At 42.3% G+C, this 13314-nt stretch overlaps 7 protein-coding genes across 10 annotated transcripts; 5 read left to right on the top strand and 2 right to left on the bottom strand.

The window, feature by feature from the left end:
* The first annotated feature begins 18 nt into the window (after positions 1–18).
* On the top strand, positions 19–2426 carry LOC115632260 (adenosine 3'-phospho 5'-phosphosulfate transporter 2). Of its 3 annotated transcripts, none has more exons than XM_030529334.1 (5): positions 19–332; positions 885–1527; positions 1585–1808; positions 1870–2051; positions 2117–2426. In XM_030529334.1, the coding sequence occupies exons 2-5, from the start codon at positions 906–908 to the stop codon at positions 2271–2273; spliced, it is 1185 nt and encodes a 394-aa protein (XP_030385194.1). In that variant the 5' UTR covers positions 19–332; positions 885–905; the 3' UTR covers positions 2274–2426. The 3 variants fall into 3 exon arrangements, with proteins under 3 accessions (XP_030385194.1, XP_030385192.1, XP_030385193.1); XM_030529332.1 differs by having other exon boundaries at positions 822–1527; XM_030529333.1 differs by lacking the exon at positions 19–332 and adding an exon at positions 572–678 and having other exon boundaries at positions 822–1527.
* Positions 2347–3070, bottom strand: LOC115632261 (ribonuclease P/MRP protein subunit POP5). 2 transcript variants are annotated; one of them, XM_030529336.1, is made up of 3 exons: positions 2948–3070; positions 2646–2883; positions 2347–2588 (listed from the first exon to the last, which is right to left on the bottom strand). In XM_030529336.1, the coding sequence occupies exons 1-3, from the start codon at positions 2965–2967 to the stop codon at positions 2409–2411; spliced, it is 438 nt and encodes a 145-aa protein (XP_030385196.1). In that variant the 5' UTR covers positions 2968–3070; the 3' UTR covers positions 2347–2408. The 2 variants fall into 2 exon arrangements, with proteins under 2 accessions (XP_030385196.1, XP_030385197.1); XM_030529337.1 differs by having other exon boundaries at positions 2352–2584.
* Positions 3071–3910: 840 nt separating this feature from the next.
* On the top strand, positions 3911–6466 carry LOC115632190 (FGGY carbohydrate kinase domain-containing protein). Its single transcript, XM_030529234.1, has 7 exons — positions 3911–4062; positions 4167–4426; positions 4552–5423; positions 5643–5793; positions 5853–5927; positions 5984–6202; positions 6257–6466. Exons 2-7 carry the CDS (start codon positions 4241–4243, stop codon positions 6404–6406), a joined length of 1653 nt encoding a protein of 550 aa, XP_030385094.1. The 5' UTR covers positions 3911–4062; positions 4167–4240; the 3' UTR covers positions 6407–6466.
* On the bottom strand, positions 6422–7760 carry LOC115632191 (mitochondrial E3 ubiquitin protein ligase 1). The gene is made up of 4 exons (XM_030529235.1): positions 7611–7760; positions 6960–7543; positions 6681–6888; positions 6422–6623 (listed from the first exon to the last, which is right to left on the bottom strand). The coding sequence occupies exons 1-4, from the start codon at positions 7713–7715 to the stop codon at positions 6504–6506; spliced, it is 1017 nt and encodes a 338-aa protein (XP_030385095.1). The 5' UTR covers positions 7716–7760; the 3' UTR covers positions 6422–6503.
* An 875-nt stretch (positions 7761–8635) lies between these two features.
* On the top strand, positions 8636–9598 carry LOC115632672. Its single transcript, XM_030529906.1, has 2 exons — positions 8636–8656; positions 8717–9598. The coding sequence occupies exons 1-2, from the start codon at positions 8636–8638 to the stop codon at positions 9596–9598; spliced, it is 903 nt and encodes a 300-aa protein (XP_030385766.1).
* Positions 9599–10132: 534 nt separating this feature from the next.
* Positions 10133–10936, top strand: LOC115632670. The gene has a single exon (XM_030529904.1). It carries the CDS (start codon positions 10133–10135, stop codon positions 10934–10936), a length of 804 nt encoding a protein of 267 aa, XP_030385764.1.
* A 662-nt stretch (positions 10937–11598) lies between these two features.
* LOC115632669 lies at positions 11599–12696 on the top strand. The gene has a single exon (XM_030529903.1). It carries the CDS (start codon positions 11599–11601, stop codon positions 12694–12696), a length of 1098 nt encoding a protein of 365 aa, XP_030385763.1.
* Positions 12697–13314: the final 618 nt, after the last annotated feature.

Here is a 13314-nt window from a genome sequence, read left to right as displayed (position 1 = left end):
AAAATAAATCGATTGTCGGGACGGGGGGTGGGATTTGCAGGAAGCTCAAAACAAAAAAAAAACAAAAGAACAAATTAACGAACAAATTGTAGACTGTACAATCAATTAGTTTTATCAGTGACATGACGTAGCTAATGATAATGAATACGATGCGCCACTATAAGCGTAACTACTCCACCGCAACTTAAAAACAGATCAAACGGCGTGGCAGTGATTTGTCGAACAAATATAGTTGTAATACAGTAGATATCGCCTAATTAAAATTAAATTCATGAATGAGCATAAGCAAAATTTGTAATGATTAGTAATTTACGAAAGCAACACTAAAACATGTAAGTATCTAATCACGAAAGATAGCTTTGAATGTACCAAAAACAATTTTATTGCCTATACGTACATTGCTTATGATAAGATAAAAAGCTTGCCTTCTTGACCCACTAATAGCTATCGGGTGCAATTAAGGCACACTTTAACCAAAAATTTATCAGAACTTTCGTCGTTTGTTTTAAAAATGTTGTTTGACATATACTTTGTCAATATTGTAATCTACATAGCAAATCCCAGTGCAGATGTAGAGCTGCAGGAAACCTGCGATACAAGGATACAAACTATATCCTTAATACAATGTTCATAGCTGAATTTGAAAACTCTTATAAGATACCCGTCTAGCTAAACTAGGTCAGCCGAAAATTCTTCATTAATGAGCGGATGCTCATCTTTCTCTTTACGTTGTAAATTAGTCAGAGCATTATTTACACATACATTTTTAAAAATCGTTTTTAATTTCTTATTTTTGCATATAAATGGAAATTGAAATTTAGCACTTCGCCATTTAACGGATACTTACTGTAAATACACACACTCGCATCTCTTCATTTATCAAGAACAACGGACCCGCTCACACAATGGACAACAGTCAGACAGGAAATAACGTTATCAACGTCAATGGACACGTGGGAAGCACAAATAACAACAACAAAGGCTCTCAGAGTGGCTTACAACAGCGCAAGTCCTCCTCCACCGAGTCCCCACCAGAACTGAGAATCCTTTGTTTTGAATTAACATACTACAATCGAACAACTCAATTCCTCCTCAGCTGCGCCGGCGTCTTTATATTGTACATAATCTATGGCTATCTGCAGGAGCTGATTTTCACAGTGGAGGGCTTTAAGCCCTACGGCTGGTTCCTTACATTGGTGCAGTTTGGCTATTACATTTGCTTTGGCTTGGTGGAGCATCGTCTAGAGGCTTATAGAGCGTCCGGTGGCAAATGGAATAGTGAGCCAGCACCACGTTGTATACCAATGCGGACGTACTTCGTGCTGGCCGGACTCACACTTGGGACTATGGGACTATCCAATTCTAGTCTTGGCTATCTTAACTACCCCACTCAAGTCATCTTCAAATGCTGCAAGCTTATTCCCGTGCTAGTCGGCAGTATACTCATTCAAGGAAAGCGTTATGGACCTTTAGATTTTGCAGCTGCAGGTGCTATGTGTATTGGACTCGCCTGGTTCACATTAGCAGGTAACAAGTTTATCTTAAAGTACACTTTAAAATTGTTAACGGTTTCTTTGCTTTCAGATTCTCAGTTAACGCCTAACTTTAATCCTTTGGGCGTGGCAATGATCTCTGGTGCTTTGCTGTGTGATGCAGTTATCGGCAATGTGCAGGAGAAAGCCATGCGCGAATTTAAGGCGCCCAGTAGCGAAGTAGTATTCTATTCCTATGGGTTGGGATTTGTGTATCTACTTGTGATAATGCTGATTACCGGTAACTTTTTCAGCGGCTTTGCGTTCTGCATAGAGGTGACTAAATTAAAGGGAGAAACTTGACGCATTAAAAAAACATTACGATTATTTCTTACAGCATCCTTTGCAGAGTTTCGGCTATGGATTCCTGTTCAGTCTCTCCGGCTACTTGGGCATGCAGTTTGTATTGGCGTTAGTGCGCAGCAGTGGAGCTCCTGTGGCGGCCACAGTAACTACTGCACGGAAGGCTGTCACGATAGCCATATCGTTCTTATTCTTCACCAAACCCTTTACAATGCAGTAAGTACACTTTAGCTCAAATTTTCTCGGTTGCTCTTGTGACTATATATTTGAATTTTTCGCAGATACCTCTGGTCCGGTTTGGTTGTTGTTTTGGGAATCTATTTGAGTGTGTATAGCAAGAGAAATAAACTAACATTTACCGATTTGAGGCATAAATTCAAGCAACTTAGTGTACGAATCGCACGCTCACCAAGCCGTAGATTCCTCATTGAAGTTTAACTTAAATCGTTGAAATAGAGGCAGAACAAAAAGAAATACCATAAACTTAGTCAAATGAAAAGAACAATTTCTATAAGAAGCATAAGTATGTGGTATAGTTTTAAAAATAAAATTCCAATATATCAAAAATTCATTTTATCTATCTAAATCAAATTCCATGACGCGTTTAAATATATCTTGCCGTTCCTTTGCTGATTCTATCTGTCCCATCATGCGATCTAGGAACTGTCGTTGGTGTTTAATAATGAATTTATTGCATTGAATGATGGTTGCTCCGGTATAAAGAGTTCGAAACTTGGCACGTACCTCGCCTATCTGTTTGGGTGTGTATCTTAAAAAAGGTCTACTCAAAGGATTCAACTCTCTACTCACAAGCGTTATAAGTGGCAACATACTGGACACAAAGTGCTGGCCACGATGCAAACAACGTATAATGGCAATTTTTGTCCGCTCATTGCAATATTTCACACGAAATCCGTGTTCCAGCAATCCCAAACCATACACTCCGTAGTACTTCTTCACGTTTTGGAGCAGACATTTGGTTAGCGTTTGGTCGCTAAACCGTAGGGTTTGCGTGGGCGTGTACGGCACGATTTGCACGGCTATATATCTAAATTGTTAAATATTCAAATATACTCTGCCCTAGTGGTTCTATATTCTTATATTGAACTTACCGATTTTTAATTCGTACCATTGAAAACAAATTTAAAGCGGCGTGGACTCACAGCTGTTGAATTTCTGACGGCGTTGCCAGATGGTTGTGAAATATTAATCTGACAGCACCAGTATTGCCCGTTACTGATACATTTAACATTTAAAGTGTGAACACTTTTAACTGATTTATAAAAAAACACTTACAAGGATATTTTTATAATTAGCTATTCATTTCTCATCGTAACCAGCTAATAGGAGTACTAATATTATTTTCATCGTCTTTCCAATTATATGTTCAAATCATTAAAAGCTTCAACCAAGAGGCAAGGCTTTGGCCTTAGAAGTTGAAAAGAACGTTGAGTAAATTATTTTAAGTTAATAATATGGTAGCTTAGCAATATACCGTAATAGACAAGATCATCAAACAAACCAGTTACAAACTGAAGACACCGCATGACTTTGAAATGTACCGGGAAATACTTAAGAACAACATTTTACATAGCTAATACGACATTGGTTTTATTCCCTCCTCTGTTGCTTGATCGCACTGATAATGCCAATATGAATATGCAGAAGTATTTAAACGCAAGATTCCGAAATCATATCAGTGCTACCTTGACCTGAATACATAATCGTGGAGCTCTGAATATGTAAATCTCTTAATTTTAAATATATAAATCTATCTATTTATAAAAGAATTCATATTAGTTCGTTGGATATATCAATAAGGTGATATTAAAGTAAATAATGAATGGCCATATATCTCGAATAATGTACGTACTATGCAGAAATAGGTGTTTGTTTGTTAAATTAGTAATTGGAGAAAAAAAAAAACGCTGAAACTGGATTGACAAAGAGCGTTGCACAGAGTGGGTTTTACAGTAAAAAAGTCGCAGGTATTTGGCATATTTTAAATTAAGAGTCAGGTATGCTTTTACAAAAATTGTATATGTATGTAAAAATTCAGGTTTTAAAACGTCTGCCAAAATTCATAACTGATTTATTATCCATATTTAAGCACATACCTTTAAATGCATGACTTATTGCTCTAATTACAGATACACTTCCAGCTGCCATGATCAACAAACTCACCATCTAACCGTCCGTCCCATTATACGAGTAATGTTGAAAACCGGTACGCACACACACATTCTCACATTGTCACAGATTGCGGCGATCGTGTTTTAAATTTCTTATCAGTCGTCGTTCAATGCTCGACGCTTTATGTTCTCTCTTCAGATCCGGCCGCTTGCAGCACCTCTAATTGACCGCGAAAGTGTACGGGCAAGGGCAAAGGTATAGACGGCGACAGAATGTCTGAGAAGGTGTACTTTGTGGGTGTAGATGTGGGCACCGGCAGTGCCCGAGCCGCTCTGGTTTCAGCGGATGGTAAAGTGGAGAAACAGGCGGTGCAGGAGATTAAGACATGGACGCCAGAGCCGGATTATTACGAACAATCCAGCGAAAACATTTGGCAAGCGGTTTGCAAAGTAGTCAAGGTAATAATTACAGCTTTATGAGGTTTTAATGAAAGCACGTCGGTGCACAGCACCGATAACCTCCAACTCTGATACGGTCGAATAGGCTTAAGATTAGATTAAGACCGGCAATAATATTTTTATAGAATGTGGTCGGCGGCATCGACAAGTCGCGAGTGAAGGGCATTGGATTTGATGCAACGTGCTCACTGGTGGTTCTTGGCACCAATGGTCAGCCCCTGACGGTCAGCAAGACGGGCAAAGCTGAGCAAAACATCATTCTGTGGATGGATCATCGTGCCGAACTGGAGACAAAGCAGATAAATGCATCTAAGCATCCCTTGCTTAAATATGTGGGTGGTCAGGTGTCTTTGGAAATGGAGATTCCAAAATTATTGTGGCTAAAGCGCAATCTGACAACGACTTTCGAGAGCCTCTGGCGGGCCTTTGATCTGCCGGATTTTCTAACCTGGCGTGCAACAGACGTGGACACACGCTCTCTCTGCTCTGTGGTTTGCAAATGGAACTACGATGCGGAGGCTCAAAGCTGGAATGCGGAATATTTACGGGCTGCCGACTTGGAGGAGTTGACGCGGAATCAGTTCGAGGCTATTGGGAGCGATGTGCAGCCTCCGGGCCAGCCTGTGGGCAATGGTTTGTCGGCACGCGCAGCTGAGGAGTTGGGCTTAAATGTCGGTATAGTGGTGAGCACATCCTTAATTGACGCCCATGCCGGCGCTCTGGGCATGTTTGGCTGTCGTGGAGAGACGGGCAACAGTAACGCCGTCGATGATGTCCAGGGCAAAATGGCCCTAATAGCGGGCACCTCCACCTGCCATATGAGCATCACGCGGGCTGCCTGTTTTGCCAAGGGTGTGTGGGGTCCGTATCAGGATGCCATTATACCGGGGTACTATTTAAACGAGGGCGGTCAGAGCATAGCCGGACATCTACTCGATCATGTGCTAAAATCGCATCAGTGTTACGCTGCCCTCAAGAAGGAGATTGGTGGTGATAAGTAAGTATGCTTGAAGCTATACATCATACTTAGTAAGATAGATCTTCACATAGTAATTTTAAGATACATTTTCAAGTGATTAGAGTTTATTCAATATACTTGTATGTATATTTTGTTATAGTAGGTGGTTGGTTGCTCAGCAGATACATACATATTTCGAAAAGCCGTTACTTTGTTATATTATCATATTTTTGTTCTAATGGTCTATTTTTTTAAAAGATATATTTACCAGCGTCTCAACGAAACACTACCCGACATTGCGGCTGCTCGTGGTCTAAGCGAGGTTTGCCATCTAACCGAAGATATTCATGTTTGGCCAGATTTGCACGGCAATCGTTCACCCATTGCTGACCCGACATTACGCGGCATGGTGAGTGTATATGTATATTTTAAGTGGGCTATATCGACCGTATTAATATATCTTTCCAGATCACGGGATTGGACATGACACGCGGCTTCGAATCTCTGGCCATTAGTTATTTGGCCTTTACACAAGCTCTTGCGGCAAGTATAAAAAAAGATCTGCCATCCTTTCTGCGTCCTAAAACTCTACTTTACAGTACGGCACTCGGCATATAATTGAAAACTTGTATGAGCACCAAAGAGCAGCATTCCAAACATTGCTCTTTTGTGGTGGTCTGGCCAAAAATCCGCTCTATGTGCAATGCCATGCTGACATATGCAACTTGCCCGCTCTCATACCCAACGAAGAGGAAATGGTGCTGGTGGGCGCCGCGGCTTTAGGCGCTGCGGCCTCTAAACATTATGATAGTCTGGAGGCAAGTGGTTACAGAGTGTTTAGATATGTAATCTGACATGTTTTACTTTAACAGAGCGCTTCTAAGGCAATGGGTGGCACGGGACAACTTTTGAAGCCAAATCCAAACACAATCGAGTACCACAATCGCAAGTTTCAGGTCTTTTTAAAGATGTTGGAAAATCAACGCGAATACCGTTGCATAATGGGTGCTAAGAAATACTAATAAATACTAGAAATGTAAACACACGAAATGATTTAATAAATATATACACAGGTACACCAACGTGCTCTCAATCGTCAGATAATTTCTTGATTTGCTTTTATGCGATAAAGGCAGCTGCTTTAGATTCGATTTTGGCTCGACAAACAGGGCATGTTACCTCGATTTTTGTGGCGCAGTCCTCGCAGAGACACACATGTCCACAAGGCAGCAATATTATCTGGAACATTCGAAATTAGTTGGTTCAATCAAATAATTGTATATTTTACAAGCCTACCTCCTTAGGATTCGTAGAGCAGACAACGCACAATTGATCTTGTGACAAGACGTGTGGGCGATTTCGAGCGCGTCTCTCCCTTCTCTCCGTATCTAGTCGATTGCGAATTTTTGCTTCCTCACGCAATTGTTTCTTCTTGCGATAGAGTTTGCGAGCTATAAGACCCATTATAATTACGGATACAGTGCTGCAGACAACGATTTTAAATCTGAATGGATATAGATAAATATTTATATTCCCGTTAGTAATGCAGTGTAAAATTAAGGAGTATTCACGTACAGTAATGACGATTTGGCATCTTCAAAGCGCTTGATTAGCGTCGATTTTGTGGCAGTGGTAAGGAATAGCGGCCCAGTTTTCGAGGGCTGCATGCGTAGACTCTGACCATCTACTTCCAGTTCGCCAATGGCCGTTATAAAACTGCCATCACGCAGCACTTGTTCTGTGGTTTGCAGACCCTTCTGTCGCACGCCCGTAAAGAAGCCAAAGACGTGATCGAAAAACGACAGCGATGAGGGCTCGTAGTTGTCGTAAACCACATCAGTGTCTAGCACGGCAGCGCTCAGCGCATCGACTATTTCGACGGCATAGTCCTGATTGCGCAATTCGAAGGGCATGTCATTGGCCGATTCATGTATCAGCTTATGGTGCTCTGTCCAGAAGCCGGCAAAGCCGCGTGTTATGCGATGCTCATTCAGCTTGACTACTTGAAGTACGCCACTGACGCTGGGCACGAGGGCACTACGCAGTGGCACGCCAATTGGCGTGACAGTACCCCGAATAACTGCATAGGGTATTTTCTTGTCCCGTTGTTTCTCTACAATAGTCTTCAATTCTGCATCTATATTGTATTGTGGCGCCGACTGTGCGAAAATAAAACCAGTTGAATATTACGTTACCAATGCAGAGGAATCAGCAGCGGGTACTTGCCTTGAGCACGACTGCGGTCCGCTTCAGATTCACATATTCACGCACGCACAGTCCCAGAATGAGCAGATCTACTCCTAGTGCTACCGATTCGTGTACAAAATCCATGTTATTAATTTATCTGTGTGTTTTAGTTTACTAAACAAATTTAAAACGTAATATGCTGCGTACATAAAGCTTAAGTTTTCGTTTACGTATCGTCTGCTCGTTGGCATCGAGTACTGTGGTCAGGACAACAGCTGTTTCTTCTATCGAGCAGCTGTTTAGTTTCTGGGCTTTTAAAGCAAGTTGGCCGCACCTGCGGTTAGGCGCGAAATATGTATTTTTAAAAACAGTCAACTGCCACAAACGTTGCTCCAATTTGAATGTGCACTTGTTTGTATTTCTTTTGTGGTATTTAATTGAACCGAAGACAAATATATGGTTAGTCAAAGGGTACACACATACATACACACACTTAAGTGGTAAATCAAGTTAAAAGCTGATTGCGTTGTTTACTCAATTAAGTCTTTGGATATTGGCAAATAGTATGCTTCGTTTGTTTACACACGCACATCCATTAATTACCGTTAGAATTCGTCACACGAGATAGCTTATGTGTAAATATTGATGTTTTACTCACCATTACGGCATCTGTAGCAATAGTTGTTGTAATTTATCGCTGCGGCTGTGCCCGATGCTGCTACACTTGTACTTTGCACAACTTCTGACTTTCGAAACTTGATAGCACACACACACAAACACACACACACAAGCACATACATGTATGGGTACTTTTCTTATTGATAGAAAGACAGGCAGGCATCCATCCAGGGCCATATCTTAGACTAGATTTTTCTTTTTGTCATATATTTTGGTTGTTGGGCGTAGAAACTTTTATGTATTACCTGCTCCAGACGCGCTATCTAGTCAGACAGTTAAAGTGCCTTGCAGCAGTCGGACGTGTCCATATAAAGCAACAAAATTCATTTGAGACAAAGCGGATACCGCAAAACTTGGTTCCTCACTTCAATATTTCATTAAACAAGATGTCCTGGCGCCTGTTACTGGTAAATTTCGAAAGTTCCTTCTTGGTTCATTAAATGATAAGTGCGATTCAATATTTGTAGTGTTTGCTAAACGTGCTCGCCTTCGCAGCCGCCGCCTCACGTTTCATTCAGCCACGCGAAGCAAATCTCTGCGAAGGCCGGCAGAGTCCAGGTCCCATTTGCGAGTCCTGCGATCTGTTGGCCACTTGTGTGCGCCACTCCAGTGGCTGGGTCAACATTCCTGTGGAGATATGTGACGCGCAGAATGGCTATTATTGCAATTCGCAACTGGGTGCCTGCTCCAACGCCACCGGTCCATGTCATCCCTTTGGCATCGAGGGGAATTTCCAGTGCACTTCACAGGGCATATTTCCGGATCCATATGACTGCCAGAAATACCACATGTGCTATTTTGTGGCCGAGACGCTAGTGGCTGCAGCCGTCGATTGTGCTAATGGGAAGGCGTTCGATACACGCTCAGGTCAATGCACCTTAAGCCTACAGAGCTCAACTTGTATCCAAAAGCAATATGACTGCCCTTATGGGGGCTACGTGGCACCCTGGCCTACCAACCCGAACATCTTCTATGTTTGCAAATCAACCGTGAATCAGAACATGAACGACAGTATGATCCTGTACCCTTCACTGCATCGGTGCGCCGATGGAGAAGTTTTTGAGCAGTTTGTCTGTCGAGGCAGCAACAATCTATTTCCTACTCAAAACACTCTGCTGAACCCAATAATGCCCACAATGCTGCCCGACGACTCCGATATGGATCCAAATGATAACGCCTTTGCAGTTATCCCAGAGCGTTGCGAGCATGTCGGCCTCATGGCTGACGGCGATAATTGCCGCAAATACTATTACTGCTCTGCCGTGAACATGACCGTCAAACATATAGAGTGTCCTTCTGGAACCTTTTACAAGCCCGAATCATCGTCTTGTGTGCTGGGAGCTTGTTGATCAGCAAGTAGAAAAAGTATATCTATAACGTTTAAGAAGTTGTTGTGTGCTATCATGAAAGTGAAATATACATATCAACTTTTCTACAATGACGAAAGTGCTATAAATAACTATTTAGGGAATTTTTTATACGTACTCTTAGTTTAATGGTGTTTTTGCAAAAATGTAACTCTAATATTTGACAACATTAAAGCTAATATTTAAACAGTGGTTTTGAGAATTTCTTTGAACATTAATTTAAAACAGTAAAGGTTTATTAGTAGCTTTTTAGTTGGCTCAGGTGTTGGAGGCGTTATGAATAGTTATATTTGTTTTCTTGATTTGTAATCTGTGAGAATTGAGCTCTTCATTTTCAACTGATTTCGTGGAAGTATTACTCACACTTTTGATTAAAGTCTAAAGTGTAATTAAATTACTTAGAGCTTTTATCTTTTAATTAACTCGGTATTTTTGGTATCACAACTTGCCGCACAACTACCCTATCAATCGTTATATAAGCGCCTAGCTATGCTTACCTTATCCAACAGTTTAAGTATGTTAACAATCGAGCTGCTCCGCATAGTTCCAATTCTGGTGCTGCTGTTCCTCAGCAGCTGTCGGACCACAACCATACACAGGAATAATCCCATGGGGATTCCACTGAATCAGACGGTATATGAGATGAAGAATTGCAAATCACGCACATCTCGACTTGATTCAGCGGCAAATTCCTGCCTTAGACGACAAAGTCCGGGTCCTCTCTGCGAAACGTGTGAGCTGATGTCGCTTTGTGTAAAAAATTCCAATGGCTGGTTCGGAATTCCATTGGTGTCGTGTGATGTGAAAAACGGTTACTATTGCAATGCGCGTCTGGGTGTTTGCTCCAAGGACTTGGGCCCTTGCCATCCCTTAGCCACAGCTGATAATTTCAAGAGCAATTTGCCGGGCATTTTTCCGGATCCCTATGACTGTCAACGGTATTATTTGTGTTACTATGAGGGCTCAACCTTGACATGTGTCATCGCCAATTGTGACGTAAGCAAGGCCTTTGATGCGAGCACAGGACAATGCTCTGTGTCTCCACAGAGTGCTGCATGCACACAAAAGCAGTTCGAATGCCCTTATGTAGGCCATATTGCAGCCTGGCCTACGAACCCGAACATCTACTACGTTTGTAAGGCAACGGTGAAGCAAAACATCAACGACACAATCATCATTTATCCGCTGCTTCAACGTTGCAGCGATGGACAGATTTTTGTGGACTCTTTCTGTCGCGATAGCAGTCTTTCGCGTAGACTGGCTCCAGCAAAGTCCACAACAAGGCCGGATAGGCCCAACTGTGTGCTGGGAAGTTGTTGAAGCAGAGCGTCAAATAGTAGTAGCCTTTAGGGTTCTATGTTACTTTGATGTTATTTTTAAATACACTTTTTCTGATCCTACTTGTATTTCGAAGAGCGATCCTTCAAAGTATTTTATAATATTAGCCAAAAAACAATGATTGGGGAAGAATATTACTTGCCCATAAAAATCATCTGGAAGAAGAAATAAAAAGGGACCAATGAAGCATTCACGAGCACTCTTTTAAATAAATCTCTCCAGTGATCAACAAAACCGCTTATGTCTCTGGCTTAAAAGCCTTCGATGTTCATGCGAACGAACAGGTTGATGGGCACAGAGACAAGTCTATATATCGATTCGTCGCGATAAGTAGTTCTCATGTAGTATGTACTTAAGACATGGAGTCTGCCTTAATTTAAACATGACTCAAAGCTAATGTGAGCAAATGGCGCTCTATCTGATTAATACAAGAATTTTCAAAAACTTCGACATGATTAATTGGCAAATTGGAGAATATCGATTTATTCTCGATTTAAATGTTATGTTACTGCCTTTATCTTTTAATTAACTCGACTTCGAGCATTAGTGATTTGTTCTAACATTCCCTGGAAATCGAAATCCCTTATCGACTGCTATATAAGCGGCTGGCAATAACAGGTTCATTCAACAGTCTTAACTCAAGCATGAGGGCAAATAGGTTCATTACTAGAGTTCCGCTTCTAGTGCTGCTCTTCCTGAGCAGCTGTAGCTGCAATAGCGTTCAGTTTAGCAACGGTATCGACTCCGTGGAACTTGTAACGAATCCTTGCCAGGATGTGCGTAAAGGTGGTTTCATTTGCGTTGACTGCGCAACTTTAGGATTCTGCGCCAATGTTGACGGACAGTGGCAAACCGTGAGCATGACCGAGTGCGATGCGGCACGTGGCTTCTTTTGCAATGATGAGGGAGCCATTGGATGTACGTGGCAACAGCAATGCCAGGTGCCGGTTCGTGGCAAGTTCTACTGCCAGCTACCTGGCATATTTCCGGATCCCTACGATTGTCGCAGCTACCACGTGTGTGACGAGAGAAACGTGGATACCCCTCAGCAGTGTACGAACGGGGCTGGCTATTCCCTGCTCGCGCAAAGCTGCAGTTTGCCTCGGGAGAGTGAACAGTGCACGACGAAGCAGTACACCTGCAACAGTGTGGGCCAGACGGGTGCCTGGGCTGCTGATCCCAGCTACTACTATGTGTGTCAGAAGGATTCACAGGGCAGTCAGGATGTCTACTATCCGCTGATGCTGCAATGTCAGTCGGGCTATGTGTTTAATAACCACAGCTGTGTCCCACAGACGTCTGGTGCTAATTATTTGCTGACCAAGTCCAGGGAAACCCACAAAGTAATCGTTCCGCCTCTGGTTCATGCCGAAAATCAGACACAAAGCTGCACGAATGGCATGCTCTATCCGGCCAATGACACAAAGGGATACTACTATTGCTCTAAGAACGAGCTTACATATCAGTCCTGCCCCGAAGGCAGTTACTATGATAACAGATCCATGCTCTGCCGCCATGGAGCATATGACAGCGTCAATGATGCCATCACGTGTGGCGATGTCGGCTCCGAAACAGGCCCTTCTCTCTCTGTCTGCACTGGCTTCGGCATGGTCCAGGACATGACCAACTGTAGTCGCTATTATTCTTGCGAAGGCAAAAATGCTGTCATGCAGCACGGCACTTGTGCGACGGGTACGATTTATGATCCTAGTTCATATAGTTGTAAGTCGGGAACTTGTTAAAAGGTTACATTCTATTTTGTACAAGCGCAAAAACAACTTAGAGCTAATAAAGAGCAGCAACAACGAATTCACGAGCCCTCTTGGAATTAATCATCGCATTCCCGCACCACAGGATGCTCGAGCTAAAAAGAAATTATGGAAATTACTCTCCAGTGCCCACGGAACTCTGGTATATCTGGGCAGAACTTATATCTGTATGGCTCAAAAGCTCTCGATGTTCATACGAACGGACGGGCAAATGGGTAGACGGACGATAAGTAGTTCTCATACCATACATGTCCTTAATTCGAATTCGTACAAGTATTTTGAAACAACTTCTGCCCTCCCTTTTCGAATTAAACGTTGTGTGGCTGCCTTTATCTTTTAATTAACTCGACTTCGTGCATTAGTGATTTTTTCTAACATTCCCTGGAAATCCCTTATCGACTGCTATATAAGTGGCTGGAAATCACAGGTTCATTCAACAGTCTTAATTGAAACATGAGAGCAAATAAGCTTATCAGTAGAGTCCCACTTCTAATGATGCTCTTCCCTAGAAGCATATGACAGCGTCAATGAGGGAATCACGAATCTGCACTGTCGTCGGCATGGTCCAGGACATGACCAAAATTCTATGAT

Source organism: Scaptodrosophila lebanonensis, unplaced genomic scaffold (assembly GCF_003285725.1).
Source record: "Scaptodrosophila lebanonensis strain 11010-0011.00,11010-0021.00 unplaced genomic scaffold, SlebRS2 tig00001415-arrow-pilon, whole genome shotgun sequence".
Classification (NCBI taxonomy): domain Eukaryota; kingdom Metazoa; phylum Arthropoda; class Insecta; order Diptera; family Drosophilidae; genus Scaptodrosophila; species Scaptodrosophila lebanonensis.
This window is presented reverse-complemented; position numbering and strand designations above follow the sequence as displayed.